The following is a 25,927-nucleotide window of genomic DNA, read 5'->3' as shown; positions in this document are numbered from 1 at the left end:
TATCCCACTAATGCCTGAATTATGTAGTTGACATTCAGTGTCTGTTAAATTGAATTAGACAAAGTGTTAACTTTCACCTCCCTATACTTTGCTCATTCTATTTTACTGAATTTCAGGTGGACTGCAAATAGAAATTAGGAGAAAAACAGCTGAACCCAGTAACACAGCATATTTGACAACATTCATATTTTTGTCAACACAGCCTATAACTGTTTATTACCATATAACTACTGACATTTGGATTCAATAAGTGTCTTTCTAAAGTAAAAGTAAGTGCAAAGGGATAATTTGGCTGTTCTTATCACTAAAATTTATTGCCAGATTTTAAACAATGCTATCAGAAGTTATCTGTATTTTTTATATTTGATTTGCCTGCATTCCAATATTATTTCATCCTAGCTTGTGCCTCAAATAATGTTCAGAATGAGGGAATACTTAATAAAAATATAATTCCATTCTGAATTTCTCTGATATGTAAAAGATTGAAGTAATAACATTTCTACAATGGTTGGGTTTTGCTCAATTTTGTAAACAGGAATGTTTGAATAAAGGACAAAAATGTATGGCTCCGTGTTTTGAGAAGTAAGTAGTTGTGGATCTCTCAATCGATTAATGAGAAATTATCAACATAATACATTATCCATGTCTTCTTTAAATGACTAAAAATATCACCCAAGCAATCTGTCAATTATTAAGGGTATTTTATTAAGGAGTATTTGTCAAGTGAAGATTAAGTAACTGTTGATGTTCAGAGAGCTTTTTTTCCTTTATGCCTTTCTTCCTCCCTTCCTTTCTTCCTTCCATCCTTGTTTACTTTTTTTTTTCTTCCCACTTCCATGTGGAATCCAAAAAGGTTGTGCTTTTAAAACAGAAAGTATAGTGGTTACAAGAGAAGGGGGCATGGAGAATACAGGGGAGATGTTGGTCAAAGGATATAAAATTTCAGTTAGATAGGAGGAATAAGCCCAGAGAGGTCTCTGCCATGCCAAGTGCTGGCCAAATACAAGTAGTTTCCTGAAGAACTATGTCCAGAATCAATTTTAGGTGTTATCAAGCCTGGAGAGGAAGGACTGTTAGGATCATTTTTCAGTAATGGTTATAGGTATAGAAAGTAGAAAAGGAAATGTTATATATTTGCTGTGGTGAGTAGTCAACAACATTTTTTCCAAGAATTTATTTTTGAAAGATTATTTTACTTTTCTAGAGAAAAATGTGTTAATGAAGCTATTTCCATTTTTTCTTAATAATTTTCCCCTAAATTTGAGAAGGAAAAAACAGGTACATAGGTTGTTGGGTTGTGCTGTCCTGATGTCTAAATTGGATTTGTATTTCAAAAATTGGATACGGATGTTTTCTTTGATATGTTGCCATTCTAACGAGTTTGTGAGAGATTTTAGCTTCGTGGTTTTTATGGGAGGCTGTCTCAGCTTGACTGACTGTTGAAGCATATGGTTCTGCAGTTAATTGTCATTTCAGATTAGTTTTCCTATAGTTACTTGTCAGGGAGCATAAACTCGGTTATTGCTACAAATATCTTTAAAAGCCTCAATTCAGAATATCAGTATATGTGGAGGAGAGCGTGTACTATATGTTTTCAACAATGCTTCTAGGTCAGTAGATCTCATTCTGAAACATGAATCAGAATCTTCAATATACCTGAAAAATCTAGATTCCCACTCCCTACTCTAAAATAACATAGTTGGCATCACTATAATTCAGACATTGTGGTCTGATGCTTACCTTTTGTTCAGAACAACTGGCCTCAATGCACTAAAATCTGTCCCTGACGTATCCTATCATATTATATCATATTTCCTCATCCCTCATATATTTAGAATTATTTTTGCTGAATTTCTCTTGGCCTGATGTTTTAAGCTTACACTAAGCAATATTTAAATGAATAGTTCTCCAAATTTTTTCTTGTTTGTTGTAAGACAGTGTTCAATACTCTGTCTTTACCATTTTTCTGAGGACCATAAAATACAGTTGTACTTCTCTTGTACAACTTGTTTTTTTATCTGCAAAAACAGTCAGTTTTATAATTGACCATGTTTTCCTTATTATTTTGGTTGCTATAACGTTTAGTGTGTAATGTATGACTTACCACTGCCAAATATATAGAATTTATTGTGCTTTTTTTTTTCATCAGTATCAGCTCTGGCTTTGACTTGTTTTCTCATCTGGATATTATCATTGCTTCTTTGTGTTTTTTATTCTGCAGGATGCGCCATATTAACAATAAATATGAAAGCTTGGTAAAATGTTCTTAGAACATGGCTAGGTATAAGTAAATTAGTTACAGCTTCTACCTTGGGTTAACTCCCATTATCTGGAAAATGTAAAATAACATCACTGATATGTAACAGTCATACTGAGCCCAGTAGGACACAACTAAGAATTGGAAAACAACAAAAGAAAACAAATGTAACAGTAATATAACTATGAAAAAGGAGACAGCAACTGTATGTGACAAAGTTCATATACATCTCTCGTAAAAGAGGCAGTGTAGCAAATAAGGAAAGGAATAAAGGTTTTGTACTAACCCTATGATGATTATAAGGAATAGAGCTGATAGTTGTTAGTCAAGAAAGCGACCAAAACCAAAAGCAACTGACACAAACTAAAAAATACATGACTGCCTGTAGCCATTTAGTGAAGAAAAGAAAGTGTTTTTGTCATAATCAGAAGGAATCCAGCACCTGACTGTGCTGTTCAGTAGTGTAAATTCATGACGCTATTGCCTCAAAGTGCTCAGTGTTTAAAGTTGTGGTTTTAGAATGATGTTTTCAAGTATACTAAAAAAATCTTTTTATAAGTTCAGCATGAGTTGCCAAGTGGGTAGGTTTTGAATTTGCTGCAAAGCCCTGTTAAATGAGAAATGATTATCTTTACAAAAATGGATGAGTAGAAATGTGCACAATGTTCACATAAGGAAATGTTTTCCAGGTCAAATAAATTTCAGTTATGACTATTTTGTTACCATGAATAATAAAGATGAAATAAAACATATGAAGCGAATGTATTGCACATTGCTCAGGTCAAGGGGGTTGATTCAAGATAATTAATTTTGATATAATCTTCAGAATAATAGTTTTATAAGATTCTCATTAGTTTATTCCTTGGTTTCATATGGACTTCCAGATAAAGGTTCATGGTTCATACAGTATGATATCAATTATGTAGATAAAAGAGAAAGTGAAAAAGGAGAGTCAGAATAATTAAAGATGTTTAAAAAAATAATGCTCATTGGATAATACACACGCACACGCACACACACATACATACACATACTCATACACATATGATGAAATACATCCTACCCTGATAAAATGTCATGGAACATGGCATTGTACATTCAACAGCTTCATTTATATATCTTCCTTTGGCCTAACTAAGCTTTTACAGAGTCATATGTGGCTGCATATATGTGGGCAAACATAAGAAAAATGTATGATTTTGATTTTGAACCAAAAGAAATTATGAATATTAATGGAAAATATTACATGTAGTATATGTTGGATGGCCACAAATTTTATGTTTTGTTGATTTTTTCAAAATATTTAGAAAGTTACTGTTAGTATTTTTTTTTCCCTCTGCATGTTTTTCAGAATGACAGTTTATTTGTTTTAATTAAACTAAAAAAATACTGTACAAGTTTCTATGAGATATTGAGAAGTTGTTTACACAAAGCATATAGTATTTATTAGGCACCATGACTAATTGTATCCATTTGTATAAGAAGGATCAATGTATTTGCTTGACAAATATTTTATTGAGAAAAAGTAAGTTTTCTTCACTAGTTTTATTCGTTGTTCTTTGGGGATTTTTCAGTATTTGATACTAATTTGATGAAAATTTTTTGATAATTTTCAAAGGGTCATAAATGTCAAGCTTAGTTCGAGAAGAATATTTTAATAGGAGGAATAGAGTCTGGAAATGCAAAATGCGTACTCCACTGTTATCACTGGGAAATACAGATTTCGTATCTACGGATATAAATACAATAAACCAGCTGATTTTTATTAATTTCTCAACTTGTTAAGAAAAAATATTTTTAAATATCAAGAATAGTACAAAAAAGTCCTATATACAGCCTTTACCCAGCTTCACTGTTAGTTAAGAGTTTTTCTATTAACTTTATGATTATTTTTATAAATATGTATATAAATTTTTTATTAGTCATTTGAGAGTAGCTTGGAGATATAGTGCTCCTTTACATAAGATACCTCAGTGAGCATTTCCTGTATAACCACAGTATAGTTATTAAAATGTGGAAATTTTACCTTGACAATATACTATTTCATCGATAGTCCATTATTCAAATTTGTCAGCTGTCTGATAAGGTAATACCCTCAGATGTGTCTCCTCTGGATGAAAAACTTTACATGTGTTGTATCTTCCACGTTACCAACCTAAGTGCTATGACAGATTACTATGTGGAAGAGAGGGTGCTCAGGAAGACGGCAATATAAGTACCTCTGTTTTCAAGAAGCCTCATTGACAGTCCAGAGAATACAAAATAACTGTAAGAGGGTCTTTCTTTTCTTTTCTTTTCTTTTTTTTTTTTGAAACAGAGTCTCTCTGTGTCACCAGGCTGGAATGCAGTGATGCTATCTCGGCTCACTGCATTCTGCACCTCCCAGATTCAAGTGATTCTCCTGCCTCAGCCTCCTGAGTAGCTGGGACTACAGGCATGTGCCACCCACCATGCCCAGCTAATTTTTTGTATTTTTAGAAGGGACAGGGTTTCACCAGATTAGCTAGGATGGTCTCGGTCTCCTAACCTCATGATCTGCCAGCCTCAGCCTCCTGAGTAGCTGGGACTATAGGCATGTGCCACCATGCCTGGCTAATTTTTTGTATTTTTAGTAGAGACAGGGTTTCACCGGATTAGTTAAGATGGTCTCAGTCGCCTAACCTCGTGATCTGCCTGCCTCAGCCACTCAGTGTGCTGGGATTACAGGTGTGAGCCACCGCATCCGACCAAAGAGGGTTTCCTTATAGACAAAAAATAGTGGCACTTCTTCAGACTCATTATCCAAGTTGGGGAAAGCATTATAGAAAAGATGACGTTGGATCTGGGCTTCAGTGACGTGATAATGTGGACAGAGAACATGGACAAGGTGTGACACAAGGTGAATCTAACACCAACGGCAAATTCTGGGAGACTGAAAACAGTAAAGGAAAAGGCAGGGAAAGGATTGACTTTATGGAAAAGGTGTCATCAGTGAAAGAGTAAGAAGGAAAAAAAATCAGGCATACCTTAAAGTAATGGTACAAGACAATTAATTGAGGAACATTGAGTCTGAAGTGCTGCATCACATAAAAATGGAGCAGGCAATGGGAAATAAGCAACTGTATCTCAGAGACTTGAGACCAGGGGCTTTTACTAAAGTGACCTCTGTGCTGAGATAGAAACTATGAATGTAAAAGCAAGCTGTAAAGAAGCGGTAGCGTAGACAGAGAGGACACAAGAGGTGCCCAGATTCAGGACAAAGGAAAGAGAAGTCTCATTGGTCTGAGAGCTATAAACAAAAGGTCAGAATAGGTTGTATACAGCAAATGTAGCAGGAGTTTTGGACTGAGCTGCTGCTCCTTCGAACATATTCTCCCTGGCAGTTGTTAAAACTCTGTTACTGGGTAGAATCAAAACTATTGAAAGAGGTTAACAGTGAGCGGTTTATCTATTACTATTTTGACAGTGAGAGACAGAGAGTAAATAAGTAGTTTCAGAAGATAAAGATGTAGAGGAAAGGCTTTCTGTATTATATAATTGTCATTGCTTTGTTTTGCTTAATGAGGAGCTTCTGATCATTTCATAAGTACATGGGAAGACCTTACTGTGAGGAAAAAGTTTAAGAGAAAATTGATGATGTGTAAGTGATGTTCAGTGAAAAGCTGGAGCTGAGTTCAGAAGCACAATTTAAGAGGTCAGCTTTAGAAAGAAGATCAACCCTGCATCCTCAGAGACAGGAGGGAAATGAAAGTGAATGTTTGAAATCATAGAGAAACACATTTTGAAGGAACATGAGAGGATTGTCTAGAGTTATTGAAAGCTGAACTAGAACCAATGTTTGGTATACTATAAAAATTGCTATTCCAATTCGCATGAAACTTCCACTGTCTGGAATGACCTATCAGCATCTTTAACTGTCTGTCTTCCTTTTATCTCTGAATTCTCAGGCACCACCAAATACATGAAATCTTCTCTTACCCTTTCACTGTAATGAGTTGTCTTATAATAAAGTACTCTGTCCTTGTCTTTATAAAATTTTTGGTTTCTATGCTTTTCCCCACCACTAGGCTCTTCGTCTATGCGCTCTTGGCAGCAAAAATAGTGATAGACACGTTGTGAGTGCTCAAAAACACGGAATAAAAGGCAGCTCACATCTAGTATTTGGCTATTCTGCATTGGAATTACCATACTCAGAGCTTCATGGATCAGTTGTATGCTTCATAATCATTACCATTTCATAAATTTGGAAAATTGAGGTTCTATAGAGCTAACTGTACAACATTACACTGCTAATAAATGATGAAATCATATTAGAACCAGGCAGTTTGACCCCAGAATGCTTGTTCTTCACTGTTTTCTATATTGACTCTCCCAGAAACCATTGCTATTCAGAAAAAAGTTAGTAGGCAATGAATTGCTTATTCCTAAATTATGTCAGCTATTAAGATATTCCCTAATGAGGGTTAGTTACATCTTAATACTCAGCGTTAGAAATTTGTAGGTAAAGAAGATGGACTTTAAGGTGCTTAATATTGAGCACTTAACATTTTTATCATCTTCTGAAGAAATCTGGAAATAATTAAGTGTTTCGTGAAACTTCTCTTGAGCTTTGGCTATGTGGAAAGAAGGTAGTTCCATGTTAATCTGTGTGACTCTTGTTATTGATGCTTATGGGAGCTGTTTTTAAAAACAATCCAAATGTTATTATTAGGAAGACCTTGCTATTGAGGACCCTGTAAAGTAAAAAATATCCTATGACATTTTTTAGTTTGTGCCTTATAATATCTCTGTTATCCTCTAGGTGAGCCAGTGACCTGCCTTCTCTTTTCTGGTCCTGTATTTCTAAAGGATGGCAGCACAAATGTTTTCAAAAACAGAGGTTCTCAAACCTGAGAGTACATCAGAATCACTCAGAGAGGTCGTTAAAATGCAGATGGCCAGACTCTATACCAAAAACTGAGGATTTGATCTGGCATGTCATCCAAGAACTTGCCTTTCTAACAAATTCTCAGGTGATGCTGTTGCTGTTGGACTAGGGTTCATACTTGCAGAACCAATGCTTTAAACTATCTATATCATAGTTTTAATTACAAAAAGTCGGAATAACTTTAATGGATTACCAGTCTTACCATCAACTCATTTTCTTTAAGAATAAGTTTAGATCAACTCCTCTAACACAATAGTCATTGTTTCTGGTAAATGTGTCTTAACATTAGACTGGCTTATGTCCAACAAGTCTCTAAGAAATGCAAACAATTGAATGCAAAATATTTTCTTGAGGTGCTCACAGTTTTGTATTTAAAAATTGTGTTGTGATTTTGTATAGGTACAGTATAAGCTTTCTATAATGTCTCTCTCCACATGTGTTCTATCTATCTCACTACAGAGCCTGGGTCCTAGGTTGTCTTTTCTCCTTTCTAAGAATATGTGACTCACATTTCTTATCAGTTAACAATATATTAATGAATATATTTTCATGTACCCGAAACATAAATTTGCAAACCCCCTCCCCAATAACAACAACCAACAACCTTCCTGGATCATTTTCATTGATTGTAAACTTGTATTCACTCTTCTTAAATATTTACCAAGACAATGTCTTTGGATTTTTTCTTAAATTGATCCTAAACAACTCTACAGTGGTAATATACTCCTTTGGTTCCAGTATAAAGTTACAGTAGTTAGCTCTCTACCTTGAGGTGTAGATTGCCAAATAGGATTGTGAATTTCATTGTTATGATCACTATAAGGAAGAGGGTAAAAATGCTACTTGTTACATGTCTCCTTTATGCTGCCACAGGAGATAAATTCCATTCAGATCTCTGACACAAGAATGGTAATTTTTGTTTGTTGTTTATTTGAGAAATTAGAGTATGTTAAAGTCCGAGATACTGTGAATTGTGAAATTAGTATTTCCCACTTTGTGTTTCTTCTGTAAAGAGTAAAGCAAGTTTAAGGTTCAACTAACAATTGTACAGGATAGAGAAGTGTGTATATACCACCATCATTTTGACCTTACCTTATTTGCTTATTTGATAGAATTTTCTCATTAAAAAGAAACACACACACACACACACACACACACACACACACACACACACACTATAGTCTGTATTTTTGAAATCTACTTTAACACACATAAAGAAAAGTAGGGTATACTTTTAAAAAAAGCAAATGTATTCGTAATACATATAACATACTATAGCATATTAAATTTATTTAGTTTTGAGACTCTTCACACCTCAGCAGCCCTACCATCTTTTAAGTAACCATCCAGATCTTTGTTTTGTGGTTTATTATCAGAAACTCTATACTTACAGGGCATTGAAGAAGAAATAGAGCTTGCTACAATGGAGAAGATAGCTTTCTAAAGGGATTAAATTAACCTCTTTAACTCTCAAATACTCTTGTACATGTATGATATTCCATCTTTGAGCAATGTATTGGTGTGTGTGTGTGTGTGTGTGTGTGTGTGTGTGTGTATGTGTGTATGTGTTATAACCATAAGTATTTCTTTGACATTTGAAATTTTGTGGCAATGAATTTCCCAGACTAATCCTACTTTCATCTATTTTAATAATGCATATGACTAAATTTAATGTTGTAAAAGAAAAATTTCATTGGATGCTTGTTAAAAATGGCAAGGAATGTTTAAAACCATTCCAATGGGGGAGAGAGATTTAACTCAGATGAAATAAAAGCAGGAGGACTTATAAATGCTGAGGTGAACTAATAGAAAGTACTGGAAGAGACTGGGTGGGGTGGTTCACGCCTGTAATCCCAGCACTTTCGGAGGCTGAGGTGGGCAGATGACTTGAGGTCAGGAGTTTGAGACCAGTCTGGCCAACATGGTGAAATGCAGTCTCTACTAAACAAAAATTAGCTGGGCTTGGTGGCACATGCCTGTCTTGAACCTGGGAGGTGGAAGTTGCAGTAAGCCGAGATTGCACCACTGCACTCTAGCCTGGGTGATAGAATGAGACTATGTGGGGGGGGGGGGGGGGGTGGAGAGAAAAGGAAAAAGGAAATACTGGAAGACTGTGGGAGAGATTGGCCAATGTGATTAAGACATCTGTCCTTGCTCCTTGTCTCTTTTCACATTTCAAAGTTAGGCTCTTACCCTCCACAGAGAATGGGAGATAGGGGTAATGTCTCATGGACTTTGCCCACTTTTGAATGGGTTTGTTTCTTGTAAAACTGTTTTAGTTCTTTGTAGATTTTGGATATAAGTCCTTTTTCAGATGGGTAGATTGCAAAAAATTTTTTCCCATTCTGTTGGTTGCTGGTTCACTAATGATTATTTCTTTCACTGTACAGAGGCTCTGGAGTTTAATTAGGTCCTATTTGTCTATTTTGGCTTTTGTTGCCAGTGCTTTTGATGTTTTAGTCATGAAGTCTTTGCCTATGCCTATGTCCTGAATGGTTTTGCCTAGGATTTCTTCTAAGGTTTTTATGGTGTTAGATCTTATAGTTGAAGGCTTTAATCCATCTGGAGTTAATTTTAGTGTAAGGTGTCAGGAAGGGGTCCGGTTTCTGCCTTCTGCACATGGCTAGCCATTTCTCCCAACACCATTTATTAAACTGGGAATCCTTTCCCCATTGCTTGTTTTTGTCAGGTTAGTCAAAGATCACTTGGTTGTAGATGTGTGGTGTTGCCTCCAAGGCCTCTGTTCTGTTCCATTGGTCTGTATCTCTGTTTTGGTAACAGTACCATGCTGTTTTGATTACTGTAGCCTTGTAGTATAGTTTGAAGTCAGGTAGTGTGATGCCTCCCGCTTTGTTCTTTTTGCTTAGAATTGACTTGGCTATGCAGGCTCTCTTTTGGTTCCATATGAAGTTTAAGGTGGTTTTTTCCAGTTCTGTGAAGAAGGTCATTGGTAGCTTGATGGGGATAGCATTGAATCTATAAATTACTTGGGGCAGTATGGCCATTTTCATGATATTGATTCTTCCTAACCATGAGCATGGAATGTTTCTCCATCTATGTGTGTTCTCTCTTATTTCATTGAGCAGTGGTTTATAATTCTCCTTGAAGAGGTCCTTTACGTTCTTTAGTTAGTTGTATTCATAGGTATTTTATTCTCTTTGTAGCAATTGTGAATGGCAGTTCATTCTTGATTTGGCTCTCTTTAAGTCTGTTATTGGTGTATAGGAATGCTTGTGATTTTTGCACATTGATTTTTTATCCTGAGACTTTGCTGCAGTTGCTTATCAGCTTAAGGAGATTTGGGGCTAAGACCATAGGGTCTTCTAAATATGCAATCCTGTCATCTGCAAATAGAAACAGTTTGACTCCCTCCTTTCCTAATTGAATACCCTTTATTTCTTTTTCTTGCCAGATCGCTCTGGCTAGAACTTCCAATACTGTATTGAATAGGAGTGCTGAGAGAGGGCATCCTTGTCTAGTGCCAGATTTCAAAGGGAATGCTTCCAGTTTTTGCCCATTCAGTATGATATTGACTGTGGGTTTGTCATAAATATCTTTTATTATTTTAATATATGTTCTGTCAATACCTAGTTTATTCAGAGTTTTTAGCATAAAGGGCTTTGAATTTTGTCAAAGGCCTTCTCTGCATCTATTGAGATAATCATGTGGTTTTTGTCTTTGGTTCTGTGTATGTGGTTACGTTTATACACTTGGGTATGTTGAACCAGCCTTGCATCGCAAGGATGAAGCCTTCTTGATCATGATGGATAAGCTTTTTAATGTGCTGTTGCAATCAGTTTGCCAGTATTTTATTGAAGATTTTTGCATCTATGTTCATCATGGATATTGGCCTGAAGTTTTCTTTTCTTGTTGAGTCTCTGCCGGGTTTTGGTATCTGGATGTTGTTGGTCTCATAAAATGATTTGGGGAGGATTCCCTCTTTTTGTATTGTTTGGAATAATTTCAGAAAGAGTGGTACCAGCTCTTCTTTGTATGTCTGGTAGAATTCGGCTGTGAACCCATCTGGACCTGGGCTTTTTATGATTGCTAGGCTATTAATTGCTGCCTCAACTTCAGCCCTTGTTATTGGTCTATTCAGGGTTTCGACTTCTTCCTTGTTAGGCTTGGGAGGGTGTAAGTGTCCAGGAATGTATCAGTTTCTTCCATATTTACTGGTTTTGGTGCATAGAATTGTTTGTAGTCATCTCTGATGATGGTTTGTATTTCTTTGGAATCTGTGGTGATATCCCCTTTATCATTTTTTATTACTTCTATTTGATTCTTCTCTCTTTTCTTTTTTATTAATCTGGCTAGCAATCTGTCTATTTTGTTGATCTTTTCAAAAAACCAGTGCCTGGATTTATTGATTTTTTGAAGGATTTTTTGTGTCTCTGTCTCTTTCAGTTCTGCTCTTATCTTAGTTATTTCTTGTCGTCTGCTAGGTTTTGAGTTTTTTTGGTCTTGCTCCTCTAGCTCTTTCAATCTTGAGGATAGAGTTTTGATTTTAGATCTTTCCTTGCTTCTCATGTGGGCATTTACTGCTATAAATTGTCCTCTAGACACTGCTTTAAATGTGTTCCAGAGATTCTGGTATGTTGTGTCATTGTTCTCGTTGGTTTCGAAGAATATCTTTATTTCTGTATTCATTTCATTGTTTATCCAGTCAACATTCAAGAGCCAGTTGTTCAGTTTCCATGAAGTTGTGCAGTTCTGAGTTATTTTCTGAATTCTGAGTTCTAATTTGATTGCCCTGTGGTCTGAGAGACTGTTTGTTATGATTTACATTCTTTTGTATTTGCTGAGGAGTGATTTACTTCCAATTATGTGGTCAATGTTAGAGTAACTGTGATGTGGTGCTGAGAGGAATATATATTCTGTGGATTTGGGGTGGAAATTTCTGTAAATGTCTATTAGGTTTGCTTGGTCCAGGTCTGAGTTCAAGTCCTGGATATCCTTGTTAATTTTCTGTCTCATTGATCTATCTAATATTGACAATGGAGTGTTAAAGTCTCCCACTATTATTGTGTGGGAGTCTAAGTCTATTTGTAGATCATTAAGAACTTGCTTTATGTATCTGGGTGCTCCTGTATTGGGTGCGTATATATTTAGGATAGTTAGCTCTTCTTGTTGCATTGATCCTTTTACCATTATGTAATGCCCTTCTTTGTCTGTTTTGATCTTCGTTGGTTTAAAGTCTGTTTTATCAAGGACTAGGATTGCAACTCCTGCTTTTTTTGCTCTCCATTTGCTTCATAGATCTTCCTCTATCCCTTTATTTTGAGCCTATGTGTATCCCTGCATGTGAGATCGGTTCCTGGACACAGAACACTGATGGGTTTTGACTTTTTATCCAATTTGCCAGTCTATGCCTTTTGATTGGGGCATTTAGCCCATTTACATTTAGGGTTAATATTGTTACGTGTGAATTTGATCCTGCCATTTTGATGCTAGATTGTTATTTTGCCCATTAGTTGACACAGTTTCTTCATTGTGTTGATGCTCTTTACCATTTGGTACATTTTTGGAGTGGCTGGTACTGGTTGTTCCTTTCTATGTTTAGTGCTTCTTTCAGGAGCTCTTGTAAAGCAAGCCTGGTGGTGATGAAATCTCTCAGCAATTGCTTATTCATAAAGGATTTTATTTGTACTTCGCTTATGAAACTTAGTTTGGCTGGATATGAAATTCTAAGTTGAAAGCTCTTTTCTTTAAGGATGTTGAACATTGGCCCCCACTCTCTTCTGGCTTGTAGGGTTTCTGCAGAGAGATCTGCTCTGAATCTGATGGGCTTCCCTTTGTGTGTAACCTGACCTTTCTCTCTGGCTGCTGTTAGGATTTTTTCCTCCATTTCAACCGTGGTGAATCTGACAATTATGTGCCTTGGGGTTGCTCTTCTTGAGGAGTACCTTTGTGGTGTTCTCTGTATTTCCTGGACTTCAATGTTGGCCTGCCTTGTTAGTTTGGGGAAGTTCTCCTGGATAATATCCTCGAGAGTGTTTTCCAGCTTGGACTTATTCTCTCCATCACATTTAGATACACCTATCAAATGTAGATTAGGTCTTTTCACATAATCCCATATTTCGTGGAGGCTTTGTTCATTTCTTTTTACTCTTTTTTCTCTAACCTTCCCTTCTCAATTTATTTCATTGAGTTGATCTTCAATCTCTGATATCCTTTCTTCTGCTTGGTCGATTCGGCTATCGAAACTTGTGAATGCTTCATGAAGTTCTCGTGTTGTGTTTTTCCAGCTCCACTAAGTCATTTATATTCTTCTCTAAGCTGTTTATTCTCATTAGCATTTCGTCAAACCTTTTTTCAAGGTTCTTAGTTTCTTTGCATTGGGTTTCTTTGCATGTTCTTTTAGCTCAGAGAAGTTTGTTATTACCCACCTTCTGAAGCCTGTTTCTGTCAATTTATCAGACTCATTCTTGATGCAGCTTTATTCCCTTGTTGGTGAGGAGTTGTGATCCCTTGGAGGAGGAGAAGCGTTCTGGTTTTGGGTGTTTTCATCCTTTTTGTGCTGGTTTCTTCCCATTTTTGTGTATTCATCTACCTGTGGTCTTTGTAGTTGGTGACTTTCAGATGGAGTCTCTGAGTGGATGTCCTTTTTGTTGATGCTGAAGTTATTTCTTTCTGTTTTTTAGTTTTCCTTCTGTCAGGCCCCTCTGTTGTAGGACTGCAGGAGGTCCACTCCAGACCCTGCTTGCCTGGGGCTCACCTGCAGTGGTTGCAAAACAGTAAGGGTTGCTGCTGGTTTCTTCTTCTGTTATCTTCGTCCCAGAATAATACCCACCAGAGGTCAGCCTGAACTCTCCTTTATGAGGTGACTCTGTGGATATATGGGCATCAGGGAACTGCTTGAGCAGACAGTCTGTCCCTTATAGGAGCTCAAGTGCTGAGCTGTGAGCTCCTTTGTTCTATTCAGAGCTGCTGGGCAGGTGTGTTTGAGTCTGCTACAGTGGAACTCATAACCGCCTTTTTTTCCCAGGTGCTCTGTCCTGGGAAGGTGGGGCTTTACATATAATTTCCTGACGTGCTGCTGCCTTTTTTCAGAGCTGCCCTGCCCAGCAAGGAGGTAGCCTAGTCACAGTCTGCCAGCAGAGGCGTTGCTTAGCTGCTGTGGGCTCTACCCAGCTGCTCTGTTAATTTCCTTGCGGTTTTGTTTATGGAGGTAAAGTTAGAATTCCCTTGGTGATGACGGTCTGTCTCAATAGTGGCGGACTGCTTCTGTAATGGCAGACTGCCTCGGTAGTGGTGGACTGCCTCGGTAATGGTGGACGCCCTTCTCCCAACAGAACTGGACCGTCCTGGGTCCAGCTGTGCTTGCTGCAAAACTCAATCCAGAGCGTTTCAGATTGCTGGTCTTTGTGGGAGTGGGACCCACTGTGCCAGATCACCTGGCTCTCTTTTTAAGCCCCCTTTTTTTCAGTTGAATGGGTGGCTCTGTCTCCCAGGCATTCCAGGCACCAGTTGAAATAGCTGCCCTGATCAGTGAAAAGTCATTTGGAAATGCAGTCATCACTCACCCTCTACATTGTTCTCACTGGGAACTGCACTCCAGAGCTGTTCCTATTCGGCCATCATGGATCCCAAGTACAATATTTTTTTAACTTTGATTATAGTTTTGGAATATGCATCAGATTCCTTCTACAAAAACATAAAGTCCTTCATGCTCTCTCTCTCATTCTACTTATCACAATACTTTACATGTAGTAGATGACTCTATATATTTTTTATATAAATGGTTTTGTCATGCTAAGTGTTGTTATTAGTATTATAGTATTATAGCTTTTCTTTCTTGAAGGAATTTCCTTAGTGACAAAAAATATTCCTTATTCCATAATTTTTTTTTTTTTTTTGNGTCGATTCGGCTATCGAAACTTGTGTATGCTTCGTGAAGTTCTCATGTTGTGTTTTTTACCTCCATCAATTCATTTATATTCTTCTCTAAGCTGTTTATTCTCATTAGCATTTCATCAAACCTTTTTTCAAGGTTCTTAGTTTCTTTGCATTGGATTAGAACATGATCTTTTAGCTCAGAGAAATTTGTTATTACACACCTTCTGAAGCCTGTTTCTGTCAATTCATCAGACTCATTCTCCATCCAGCCTTGTTCCTTTGCTGGTGAGGAGTTGTGATCCCATGGAGGAGGAGAAACATTCTGGTTTTGGGTATTTTCATCTTTTTGTGCTGGTTTCTTCCCATCTTTGTGGATTTATCTACCTGTGGTCTTTGTGGTTGGTGACTTTCAGATGGGGTCTCTGAGTGGATATACTTTTTGTTGCTGATGAACTTATTTCTGTTTCTCAGTTTTCCTTCTAACAGTCAGGCCCCCCTGCTGTAGGACTGCTGGAGGTCCACTCCAGACCCTGCTTGCCTGGGGATCACCTGCAGCAGTTGTAGAACAGTAGGGGTTGCTGCCGGTTTCTTCTTCTGTTATCTTTGTCCCTGAAGGATACCAACAAGATGTCAGCCTGAGCTCTCCTTTATGAGGTATCTCTTTGGTTATATGGGGATCAGGGAGCTGCTTGAGGAGACAGCCTGTCTCTTATAGGAGCTCAGGTGCTGAGATGTGAGCTCTGTTGTTCTGTTCAGAGCTGCTGGGCAGGTACATTTAAGTCTGCTGCAGCAGAAGTCATAACCGCCTTTTTTTTTTTTTTTAACTATGTGCTCTGTCCTGTGATGGTGGGGCTTTATTTATAACTTTCTGTCATTCTGCTGCCTTTTGTAGAGATGCCCTGCCCAGCAAGGACAAAGTCTAGTCACAGTCTGTCAGCAGAGGCATTGCTGAGCTGCCATAGGCTCTCCCCAGCTGCTATGTGAACTTCCTTGCAGTTTTGTTTATAGGGGTATAGTTAGAACTGCCTCAGTAATGGTGGACTGCCTTGGTAATGGCAGACTGCCTGGGTATTGGCAGATGCCCATCCTCCAACAGAGCTAGATGTCTGTGGTCTGGCTGTGCTTGCTGTGAAACTCTCAGTCCAGAGCGTTTCAGATTGTTGGTCTTTGTGGGGGTCAGACCAGCCAAGCCAGATCACCTGGCTGCCTTTTCAGCCCCCTTTTTTTCGGATGAATGGCGACTCTGTCTCCCAGGTGTTCCAGTCGCCAGTTGAAACGGAGCCTGGATTTGTGTGAGTTGTTGTGTGGAGACCTGCTGTGCTGGCTGAAACAGCCACGCTGGAGACTCATGGCACTTTTCTGCCTGGGAATCTCCTGGTCTGTGGACAGTAAAAATTCATTTGGAAAAGCAGTGATCACTCACCCTCTGCGTTTTTGTTGGGAATAGCAATCCAGAGCTATTCCTATTTAGCCATCTTGGATCCTTCTCAGACTCTTCATTTTCCTATCAGATAAGGTAATTTAGAGAATTCATACAAATTCTTAGTAATTAAATATATTCCTCACCTAGTCATTGAATATATCTTGTTTTATTTACCCTGAAATGTTAAAATGAAAACACATATATAAATGATTTTAACATGTTTTTCTTTTAAATTGAAATATGCATGGATCTGGTTGCAAGATTCTACATCTCAAACAAAACAAACAACTCTCTTATGTTCCATCATAGGCAGCAAAAGGGAAGAGAGAACATCAAGGGAAAACTCCATGGTTTCCAGTTGTGGCAAAATAATTTAGAAAAATCCTCCCTTTCTCAATGAGACTAAATTTACAACTACTGTTCTAATGATAGAACTCAGATGAACAAGGGAGAATGTCATGACAATTGTGATGTGAATGAAAACAGTCCATTAATTTATTTTCTTAAATTTATATCCTGCCAGTCATAGAAGCCAGTACAAAAGAGAGGTTCAAAAAGGAAGAGCCAATAATGTAAAGTGACATGAAGTAGAAATGTAAATAATACAAAAAAAGAATGAGAACTAGAAAATATTGCATTAATTGGTTAAGAGATCATTGCTAAGCATTGAGTCCTCACTGCCAGAGTAGCACCAGTGAAAGGCAGTATATAAAGTGTCCTAGTGAGTGAGTGCAACTAGTATTTCACCATTTTATCAAGAAATATGCCACTAATAGTTTGAGGGATTATTGGGGCTAAGAGGAGTGTTATAAGTTTAGATATGACCTAAAAAATTTCCAGTCAGAGGGAATAGAATATGGAAGAGGAAATATTGATATTTCCAAAGTGGTGGCTAAGCGAATGTTGGACATCACGGTACCTTGAGAGAGGTTGGCAGAGGGACAGGATCATTTTGGAAAGGGAAAGGGCACAGCTTCTGAGACAGAAAATAAAAAAGCTCAAGAAAGGTGACAAAAGATTTTAGATTAAGTTAGTCTCATTATGTCATCCAATTTTCACTAGTGCATGATCAATTTCATAAATATTAAGGATGTACTATTTTCAAAAGGATTTCAGGTGAATTACATGTAGCACCAATGTTTCTAAGCTGCGGCTTATCTGATAGCTGTTTCTAGTCCCAGGTATTTAGCAACTAATAAAAAATATAATATACCAGAACACATTCTCATTTCTGATAGTGAAAAGTATTATTAAATTTGATGGAAAAGGTGAACTCAAAATACCCACTAATTTTTAACATTATAGGACCAACAAAGTAATGATCCTCTATTCAAATAATCTGTGCTAAGCTATCATGCTAAGTAAAATACCATTTACATGGCAGCCACATGTAAATGATTTTATTTATAACACCTGTATAGACATTTTGGTAATTTATTAGCAATATATATTTATCTCCTTACTTAAAATGGGGCTAAAATAGTAGGAATGGCTAAATAATAATGATAACAATTATATTATTATTTTAGTCCACTTTTTCCCGCTTCTTAAAGAAGAATTTCCCCTAAAAAGCATAATTTGTCCCTGCCTAAAGCATGCTTTCCTTCTTTAATTCTTAGTCAAGATACTTACCTGCTGATGTTCTATTGAGAAAGGATATAAAAAGACAGTTACAATTCAGCCATACTATGCTTAAACAATTTGAATGATTAACTGTATTAATTAGCTTTGAGTAAATTCACAAAATAAATAGAGCCTTGATAGTTTATGATTAAATAGAACCACAACTTCTTTTCATCATCTGATTCTGCATTTAGATTATCAGTGGTGCTATATTAAACCACTTTCAGGAAAGGATGTATTGTAATTTTGTTCTTGCATTATTAGTGAACTTCCATTCAGACTAGATTGGCAATTGCAGTTGTTAGATACAGAGAATGAGTATAAGAATACTTAATAGCATATCAGAGAAAGAAAATTTAAAAGACCTCCCTTTTTATATCCATTTTCTAGAAACTTTAATCCTTTTATACTTGTAATAATAACATTGCATATACTTTTTATAATAACATAAGTTATAAATAAATTAACTCAAATTATTTCTTCAAGCAAATGAGATTAAGTCTTGTTTGTATCAGTGGTTGGAGTTGTACAAAAGCTGACACATTTAACTGCTTTTTCATGCTATTTGCATATTGCAAAATGTACATTTCAGAGACGGGAACGAACTGATAAGTTAATTTTGTTTTTTAAATTGTTGGTTGGGAAGGAAAGAGGCATACTGCCCTAGTGTAGGTGAGTTTATTAGATGACTCTGAAATACAATTTTATAACTTCAATGTACCATTACTTATTAACTTAAAAAATTAAGGTCATTCCTAAGCCCTTTGGCTCTTTAAATAATAAATATTATTTTCACTGGAGAGTCACATCTTACTGATTATTTTGTGATGCTCATAAGGAAAATGCTTACAGTATTAAGAATGGAACCTAATTTTAGAGTCTTTTCAATTATTCTCTTCAACTGATGGATTTTCTCAAGTCGCTGTTTCCCAAACTTTATTCTCTGGGATGCTAGTCCTCAGACATGTTCCAAAAATACAGGGTTCCTTGGTAGATACAATCAGCCTCTCTAGTAATGTAACAGTGTACACGTTAGCACCTTCGAAGTTCTTAAAAGTTCTGGAGAAATGCAAACTTTTGTTCATATAGTCAATCTTCAAATTATATTTGTTACACTTTGTTTTAATCGAACCTCAATTCACCTTTTTCTGGAACAGGTTTTGGCAAATCTTATTTCAGACACTGTCAGTGTCCTTAGATGTCAGTTGTTTTCCTTCTTCCATCATTCCTCAGAAATGATTATCAACTACATCAGTTGAGAAATTATCCATATTTGCTCAGAAATGATTATTATCTGAAGCATATACACAAGCCGTTTTGGATGAAATCCTCCTTTACAAAGAGTCGTTTGATAGCTGATGTTCCATACACATAGCTACTAGTCAGTGGATGTGCTAGAAGGAGGTTTCTTGCATTCTGTGCATAATTCTTTTCCTCACGTATATTCCCATGTTGATGCTGTTTGTTCACCAAGTATTATTCTGTTCCCACAACAAAATCTCTGAATCCTAGAGGACATCAGATCTGTTCCTTTTCCCATTCTATTTCCCCAGATGCATCTCAGAACGCAAGACTGCAAGACAAAATCAAAATTAACAGGAACTTGTACTGAATGGAAACAGTTGGCATCTGTAAAGTTAATGCTTTGAAATGTCAATTATAATTAAATTCAGTAAAGAGTATTGAGTGCCAACTATAACAGTGCACCATGGTCAGGATTTGGAGATAATAAAGAGGATTAAAGTGTGCCCCCTCCAACCGCAGGTGTTCACAGTCCTATTGAGGAGAAAGATAGGTGCCTAATTATAGTAGCACAGAGCATATATACTGTCATTTACTATTTTTTTAAGTTGCTTTGCTGATGCAACTTATTTCCAACTGCTTATCTAACTGACCTTTGGTGGGTCAGGAAAATACTTCATCTTTCACACTGATATTTTTATTTTCTTCACTAAATAATAAGTAAATAGGAAATTGATTTTTATTTATCTGATTACACTATTAATGGTTTCTATATCCAGATCTCAACAAGGTTTTGTCATTTCTTCAGGTTTTCCAGAATCCTACAACCTGATTATAAGACATGATCTATTTAGAGTCTTTTCAATGGTGATCAGTTATCACTCTGTGTCTTATTCTTCTGAAGCAGATACTTAACAGAAGTTTCAAAGCTGACAACTCATGTTTATTATCTCCAAAGAGATGCTTTTACATTAAAGTTTAATATTATTTTCTTTTTCTGTTCTGTCAATAAATTTTAGTTTATTATTGAATGACTGTGTTTTGCTTACTTCAAGTCTTCCATTGAACCACTGACATTCACATTCACAGGTATGGACTCTTATTTCTAGGGAAAGGTTAGCAGTGAGTAGCCTCTGCTTCAATACATGGATTTCATTCCATTTGCAGAGCACTTCTGTATAGCCTGAAGTAGAGGGACTTCAGTAAGTGCAATTAGAATATCCTTGCACATAAACTGTTAAAAAAATAAACACAGGCCATGCCTGCATTCAATTCACAATATTAAAAAAAAGGAGGATATAGTTATGTTACAGTGTTTCCAAAGAGATTATCCAGAACAGAGGCTCAGCTTGATGCCAATCTTTTACATGCACTGCCAGACTAAACAAGTACCCTTTAAGGTTCATCCATCACGATCTGTGACACATTAAACCAAATCTGTTGTTCTCTCAGGCTGGTGTTAGGGGATTTTCAATATTCAGACTGAGAAATTACATTTGGGGAAAGGGATTTCTCCTCTCCTTTTTCCATAGAATTTCTTTAGTTCTATAGAGCCTTGTTAAGTCTGTTGGACCTCTGTTATATACTCCAGTCCTAATCGCTGATTTGTTTTAAAAGTTTGAAATCTTAACTGGTAGCAGGAAATGACTTTAAATTAACATGACATAAACTACCATAAATTGTTCACTGAAAAAGAGAGTGTTTAATTATAAACGAAGGGACCTGCTGCCCAGTTGATTAACTATATTAAACACTTTATATTTTCAAAACTCGGGCACAATTGTTAATAAGCTATTTCTCACTATGTCTCTAAGGGAGCCTAATTCTATCACCTTCTATTTTTATAAATGATGCACTTGACTCATGAAAATTAGTTTGCCCATCTTCGACATGTAGACATGAAAAACTGGAATTAGGTTGCAAGTTCTCAGTGTACCCAGAGCTAATTTACAAAACTATGCTCTTAGTTTTCTGAACTGATTAAGAAAACAAAATTTATCTGTCCTGTACTCATATTATATATGAGTAAACATACACAGTTTTGTCTGAACATTTCTTTTTTGCAAAACCAGTCATGTTATTTTGTTATAGGGACAACATAAACAGAGAAATGACTCTATTAAATAATCTGTGTTACTTACTCTGATATTCCTTCACTTGAGCTCACTTAGCAGACTTACTTGTTTCACTTTTCCCTTTAGATTCTGTGTCATTCAAAACACCAGTACAATTAACTTAGGACAAATCATAGAATTATATGATACTAAGATGAACCAATGTTTTTTTGCTGTCAATTCATTCTTAAAAGCATACTTGATTATATTTCTTTCTACTAATTTGTATAGTTATATATTATATAATTTTATTAATTGATTATGGGCTTATAATCTCTAATATTTTTACTTTGGGTTTTAAAGTTGTTTTTTTTATGAATAAATAGCCTATAACACATAATACAGCTATTGATTTCATATTTTTATTGGTGTTTTTTGAGTTTAGTATTTTAAATCTAATTAGGCTGGTGAGTTTGCAGTTCTCTCAGTGTCACTTTAATATGTCACTATGAAGAGCACAGAAGTAGAAAACAATAGCTGCATGGTAAATAAATGACAACCACTTAAACATCTCAGTTTTGTGTATGTGTGTTTATATATACCAACCAACATATATCTTTGTAATGAAAGCTATTCTAAAAAGTATCCCATCTGAAACCTGATATTAATCATATAGTTATTAATAAATTAATATATGCAATATTAACATTTTCAAAATTATGACAAAAATTCTGTTATTTCTCTTTAAAAACAGGCTAAAGAAAATTGTTAGCAAGTGAAAGGAAACTCTCATTTAAGTTATAGTGCTAACAAAAGTAAATGCTCTCCATATATTTTTAGATCTGTTTTTAAAAGAAAAGAATATTTTATACTCATATAATTTGCTTTGTACTGTAAAACTTCAATTACATTGGCATTGTGTGAATACAATTATTATATGACAAATGTGGTAGCCAGATATGGACATTTTCATCACATTTCCCTTCCAAAATACAATGTAAAGTCATACTTCAGTGCCTGTGTAAATATAAATATATGATTCTAGGTAACAGAATACCAAAATGTATCCTAATTTCACCCTAGAGTAACTTACTGATAAAGATATGGTTAGAGATAAATAAGAGTCATAAGTTACATTTTACTATGGAAAAATGGAACAAATGACAATATAAGAATGTGATTTAAGTGTTTGTCTTCTCATGTTTGTATTAAGATTAAAACTTAGTGCATTTTCTAAATAATTTAGGGAGGCTCTTCTCTGAGATTGAAACTTCTTCAAGCATATAAAACATTTCATAGCTATAAATGTTTGTGGTTTCTCTAGACATAAGTATCATAAGTGTTTTGTGCCTAGGTTGGCCTCTAATCTTTGAATATGCCAGCTGCAGTACATGAGGACCATGGTTATGTCTGTTTGGTTCCTCACGTAATCAGAAAACCTAGCTGCTTGGCTAGTTTTGAGGAGGATCCTCAAAACAAATATATTTTAAATGAAAAAGAATGACACAAACATTGTTTTTTTCATATTCATTTGTATCTTTTTATTAAGATGCCAACAAGAAAGCAGATGAAAATATTTGAGGCTAAAGAGAAAAAACAGAAAAGTTTTTAAGATTTAAAAGTCTATTGAGCTCTAGTTCATTCTGCATGATTCTAGAGATTTTCAATGCTCACTGGCTTTTATTGGACTAACTGATGTAATGATAGTTAAACTAAGGAGAGTTTACCCAGAATGCTGTTATCAGCCTTCTAGTATCTGCAGGTCCACTAAATTCATGGCAGTTTTGACAATATTATTACATATTTAGGCTTAACGGTAAAAGTGAATGATGAATATTTTATCCTGATAATTGGGTTTCACTGTATATGTTTCATCGTATAGGGATAGTGATGTTAAAGAAGAGGGAAATGGGGAAGATGATAAAAAGAAAAATGTGTATATAGGAGAATCACTGTCACAAAAAAGAGCAAATGCTATTCCATAGTGAGCACCGTGGCATCATTCAGAGTTCAGGCCCTTAGCAGAAGGCCTATTGATGCTCCCTTGGCAGCCTTCTGGTAGTCATTACGAATGACACTGTGAAAAAAACACTGCTGTGCGTGTACAAACCTCACATGTTTTGTAAGCTATCTGTGGAGAGGTTCTTTTGGATATCTGCATTAGAGAGCCAACAAACAGTTTTAACTGGAAACATCTATGTATGGTAAAATAGAAAAGTTCACAGTAAATGTTTTGAAAATGCTTTTTGCCCCAGGTTTTCTTTTCCAGTTCAGATTATTTCAGTATATAACCATGTCTCATGAATGTGAATGGACTCAAATATTGCCAAACTAGTGTTGGTCAACATGTAGATATAACCTTAAGAGAATGTTCATAGGTCCTTTGTGCAATATTTGAGTTGTTTGAAAAAGTATACAATAAGTAGTGACATAGGGAAAGAGTTAGACTAAATGAGACCCATAGTCTTACTTTTAATGCCCTATGACTACATAAAGTCCTTCATTTGTTCAAAATTCAATGTCAGCGTTTAATTGTACATAGACTTAAGGTATTACTTTTGATATCACTGGAAAATATTACCAAATTTATAAAAATCAGTGTTTAGAGTCTTTAAGTGACTCAGGTTTTTTATATTACTTCTGGATTACCTGAATGAGGTTTACTGGTATGCACACTACTTGGATATAACAAAGAAACATATGTACACTTCATTTGGTTTTACTTTAAGCTCAGAGATGATGATCTAGAATGAATGAATCCCTAAAGTTATGAAAGTAACACTAACTCCTTATGGAATTTTTATGTTGTAGCATTAAAAAAAGGACGATTTTGGATCACACCAGATCCTTATCACAAAGATGACAACATCCAGATTGGCCGTGAGGTGAAAATATCTTGCCAAGTAGAAGCTGTTCCTTCTGAGGAGCTAACATTTAGTTGGTTTAAAAATGGTCGTCCATTAAGAAGTTCTGAACGGATGGTTATTACACAGACTGATCCTGATGTCTCTCCTGGAACAACAAACTTGGATATCATTGATTTAAAATTCACGGATTTTGGGACGTACACATGTGTAGCATCTCTGAAGGGAGGAGGAATATCTGATATCAGTATTGATGTTAATATATCCAGCAGCACAGGTAAGAGGCATATATTTATGATGTAAAAGATGTACGCATTTAGAATAATTGAAGTTCAAGAGATCTAATAGTTTTTGGTTAAAAATATATTTTTCCCTTTTAAGTTTCTTAAAAACAAAATTTTAATGTTCTGAATGCTCAATGAATACTAGGTTCTGAAACACTGTTTCATCTATTTTGATTTAGAGTTACATGAGATTTTACAGAAATCATCCAAATAAAATTAATAGCATTGACTAAGATAGATATAGGCTTCTAGGTTAAGTAATACTACTATTTCATGAAAATACCCTGAAGAGTCTAAAATTATATTAAGTTAAACAAATGTCTAGAGTTAAGACAATTATCAGAAATTTTAAACAAAGCATAACTATATAGTGCTAAGAAGAAAATATTGAGAGAGAGTTTAGGAGTCTTCAAATACAAAATATATAGGAAATGTACCCTTTACTAACAAAAACTGATATGTGAAAGTTGTAGTCAGATGTGATTGTTTTGCAGAATCATATGGTGAAATCTCTTCATAATGAAAATGGTTAAGTACAAAAATATATTGGAGTGAAATTCTTGGTTGAAAAGTTAAAAACGAAAACATGTTATTAGTTTTTTTCTTGATTAAACGTACATCTGTCGACAAGGAAATTACAGGGATTTGGTAGCAGAGGGTTCATTCAGATGCTTTAAAGCCCTGTGATTCTATGAGACACGATCAGCACGCATCTAGAGTTTCAGAGTAGCTGTATTTGTTTTGCCAACTTGTTACCAAAATGAATTTAATGGAAGATTCTTACATCATGCGAGATAAATAATATGTGTTGAAAACATAGAGACGAATGTGGTAGACACATGATCAGGCATCATTTTGTCTCTTGTACATTGAGGTGTTCACCTATAATTTTGTGCCTTCTCATGGTTCCAAATTGCAGTGCACACTGGATTGATTTTACTCCTTAAGAATAGAAGTTCATGATTCAGGCTGACAAAAATGTGCTAACTTTGCACAGTTGTACTTTGTTCCTAAAAGATACTCAACTTTTATCATCTACAACTAAAACAAAAGGAAATTAGGGTGAGGAAAAGTACTTGCGTTTGGACATTATTTCTTTTCTAGCTTAAAAACAAGCTAGAAGCAATGAAAACATATTTTTAAAATCTAACTGATATTTAAACATTGGTGCTGGCGTTGAGATGGATTTATTTAGGGTAACTGAGGGAAAGATGTTGTTAAACACAGTTATTTATTTATGTATTCAATCAACAAATATCCATTGTCTTCCTGCCTCATTGTGTTAGGTGACACTATATTATATGACATTCCACATGATATTTCCTGTAAGAGAGTGAGAGCAATTTTGTAAGATTCAGGATCATTTGTCCTTATTTTCTAAGGGATGGCTTTCCAGAAATATTCCATACTTAAAACCATTGCTTTGTTTTTTTTTTTT

At 35.7% G+C, this 25,927-nt stretch overlaps 1 protein-coding gene across 1 annotated transcript in view; it reads left to right on the top strand.

The window, feature by feature from the left end:
• Nucleotides 1-25,927, top strand: part of LOC108288041 (MAM domain-containing glycosylphosphatidylinositol anchor protein 2-like) — a 735,245-nt gene that overhangs the window by 596,961 nt on the left and 112,357 nt on the right. Inside the window, exon 7 of the mRNA XM_017506819.2 lies at nucleotides 24,153-24,482. Coding sequence (XP_017362308.1) covers nucleotides 24,153-24,482 — 330 coding nt within the window. The remainder of the gene's footprint in view (nucleotides 1-24,152; nucleotides 24,483-25,927) is intronic.

This window comes from Cebus imitator, unplaced genomic scaffold, assembly GCF_001604975.1.
Source record: "Cebus imitator isolate Cc_AM_T3 unplaced genomic scaffold, Cebus_imitator-1.0 Scaffold361, whole genome shotgun sequence".
Lineage (NCBI taxonomy): Eukaryota > Metazoa > Chordata > Mammalia > Primates > Cebidae > Cebus > Cebus imitator.
Note: the sequence above shows the minus strand (reverse complement) of the source record. Positions and strands in the feature narration are given on the sequence as shown.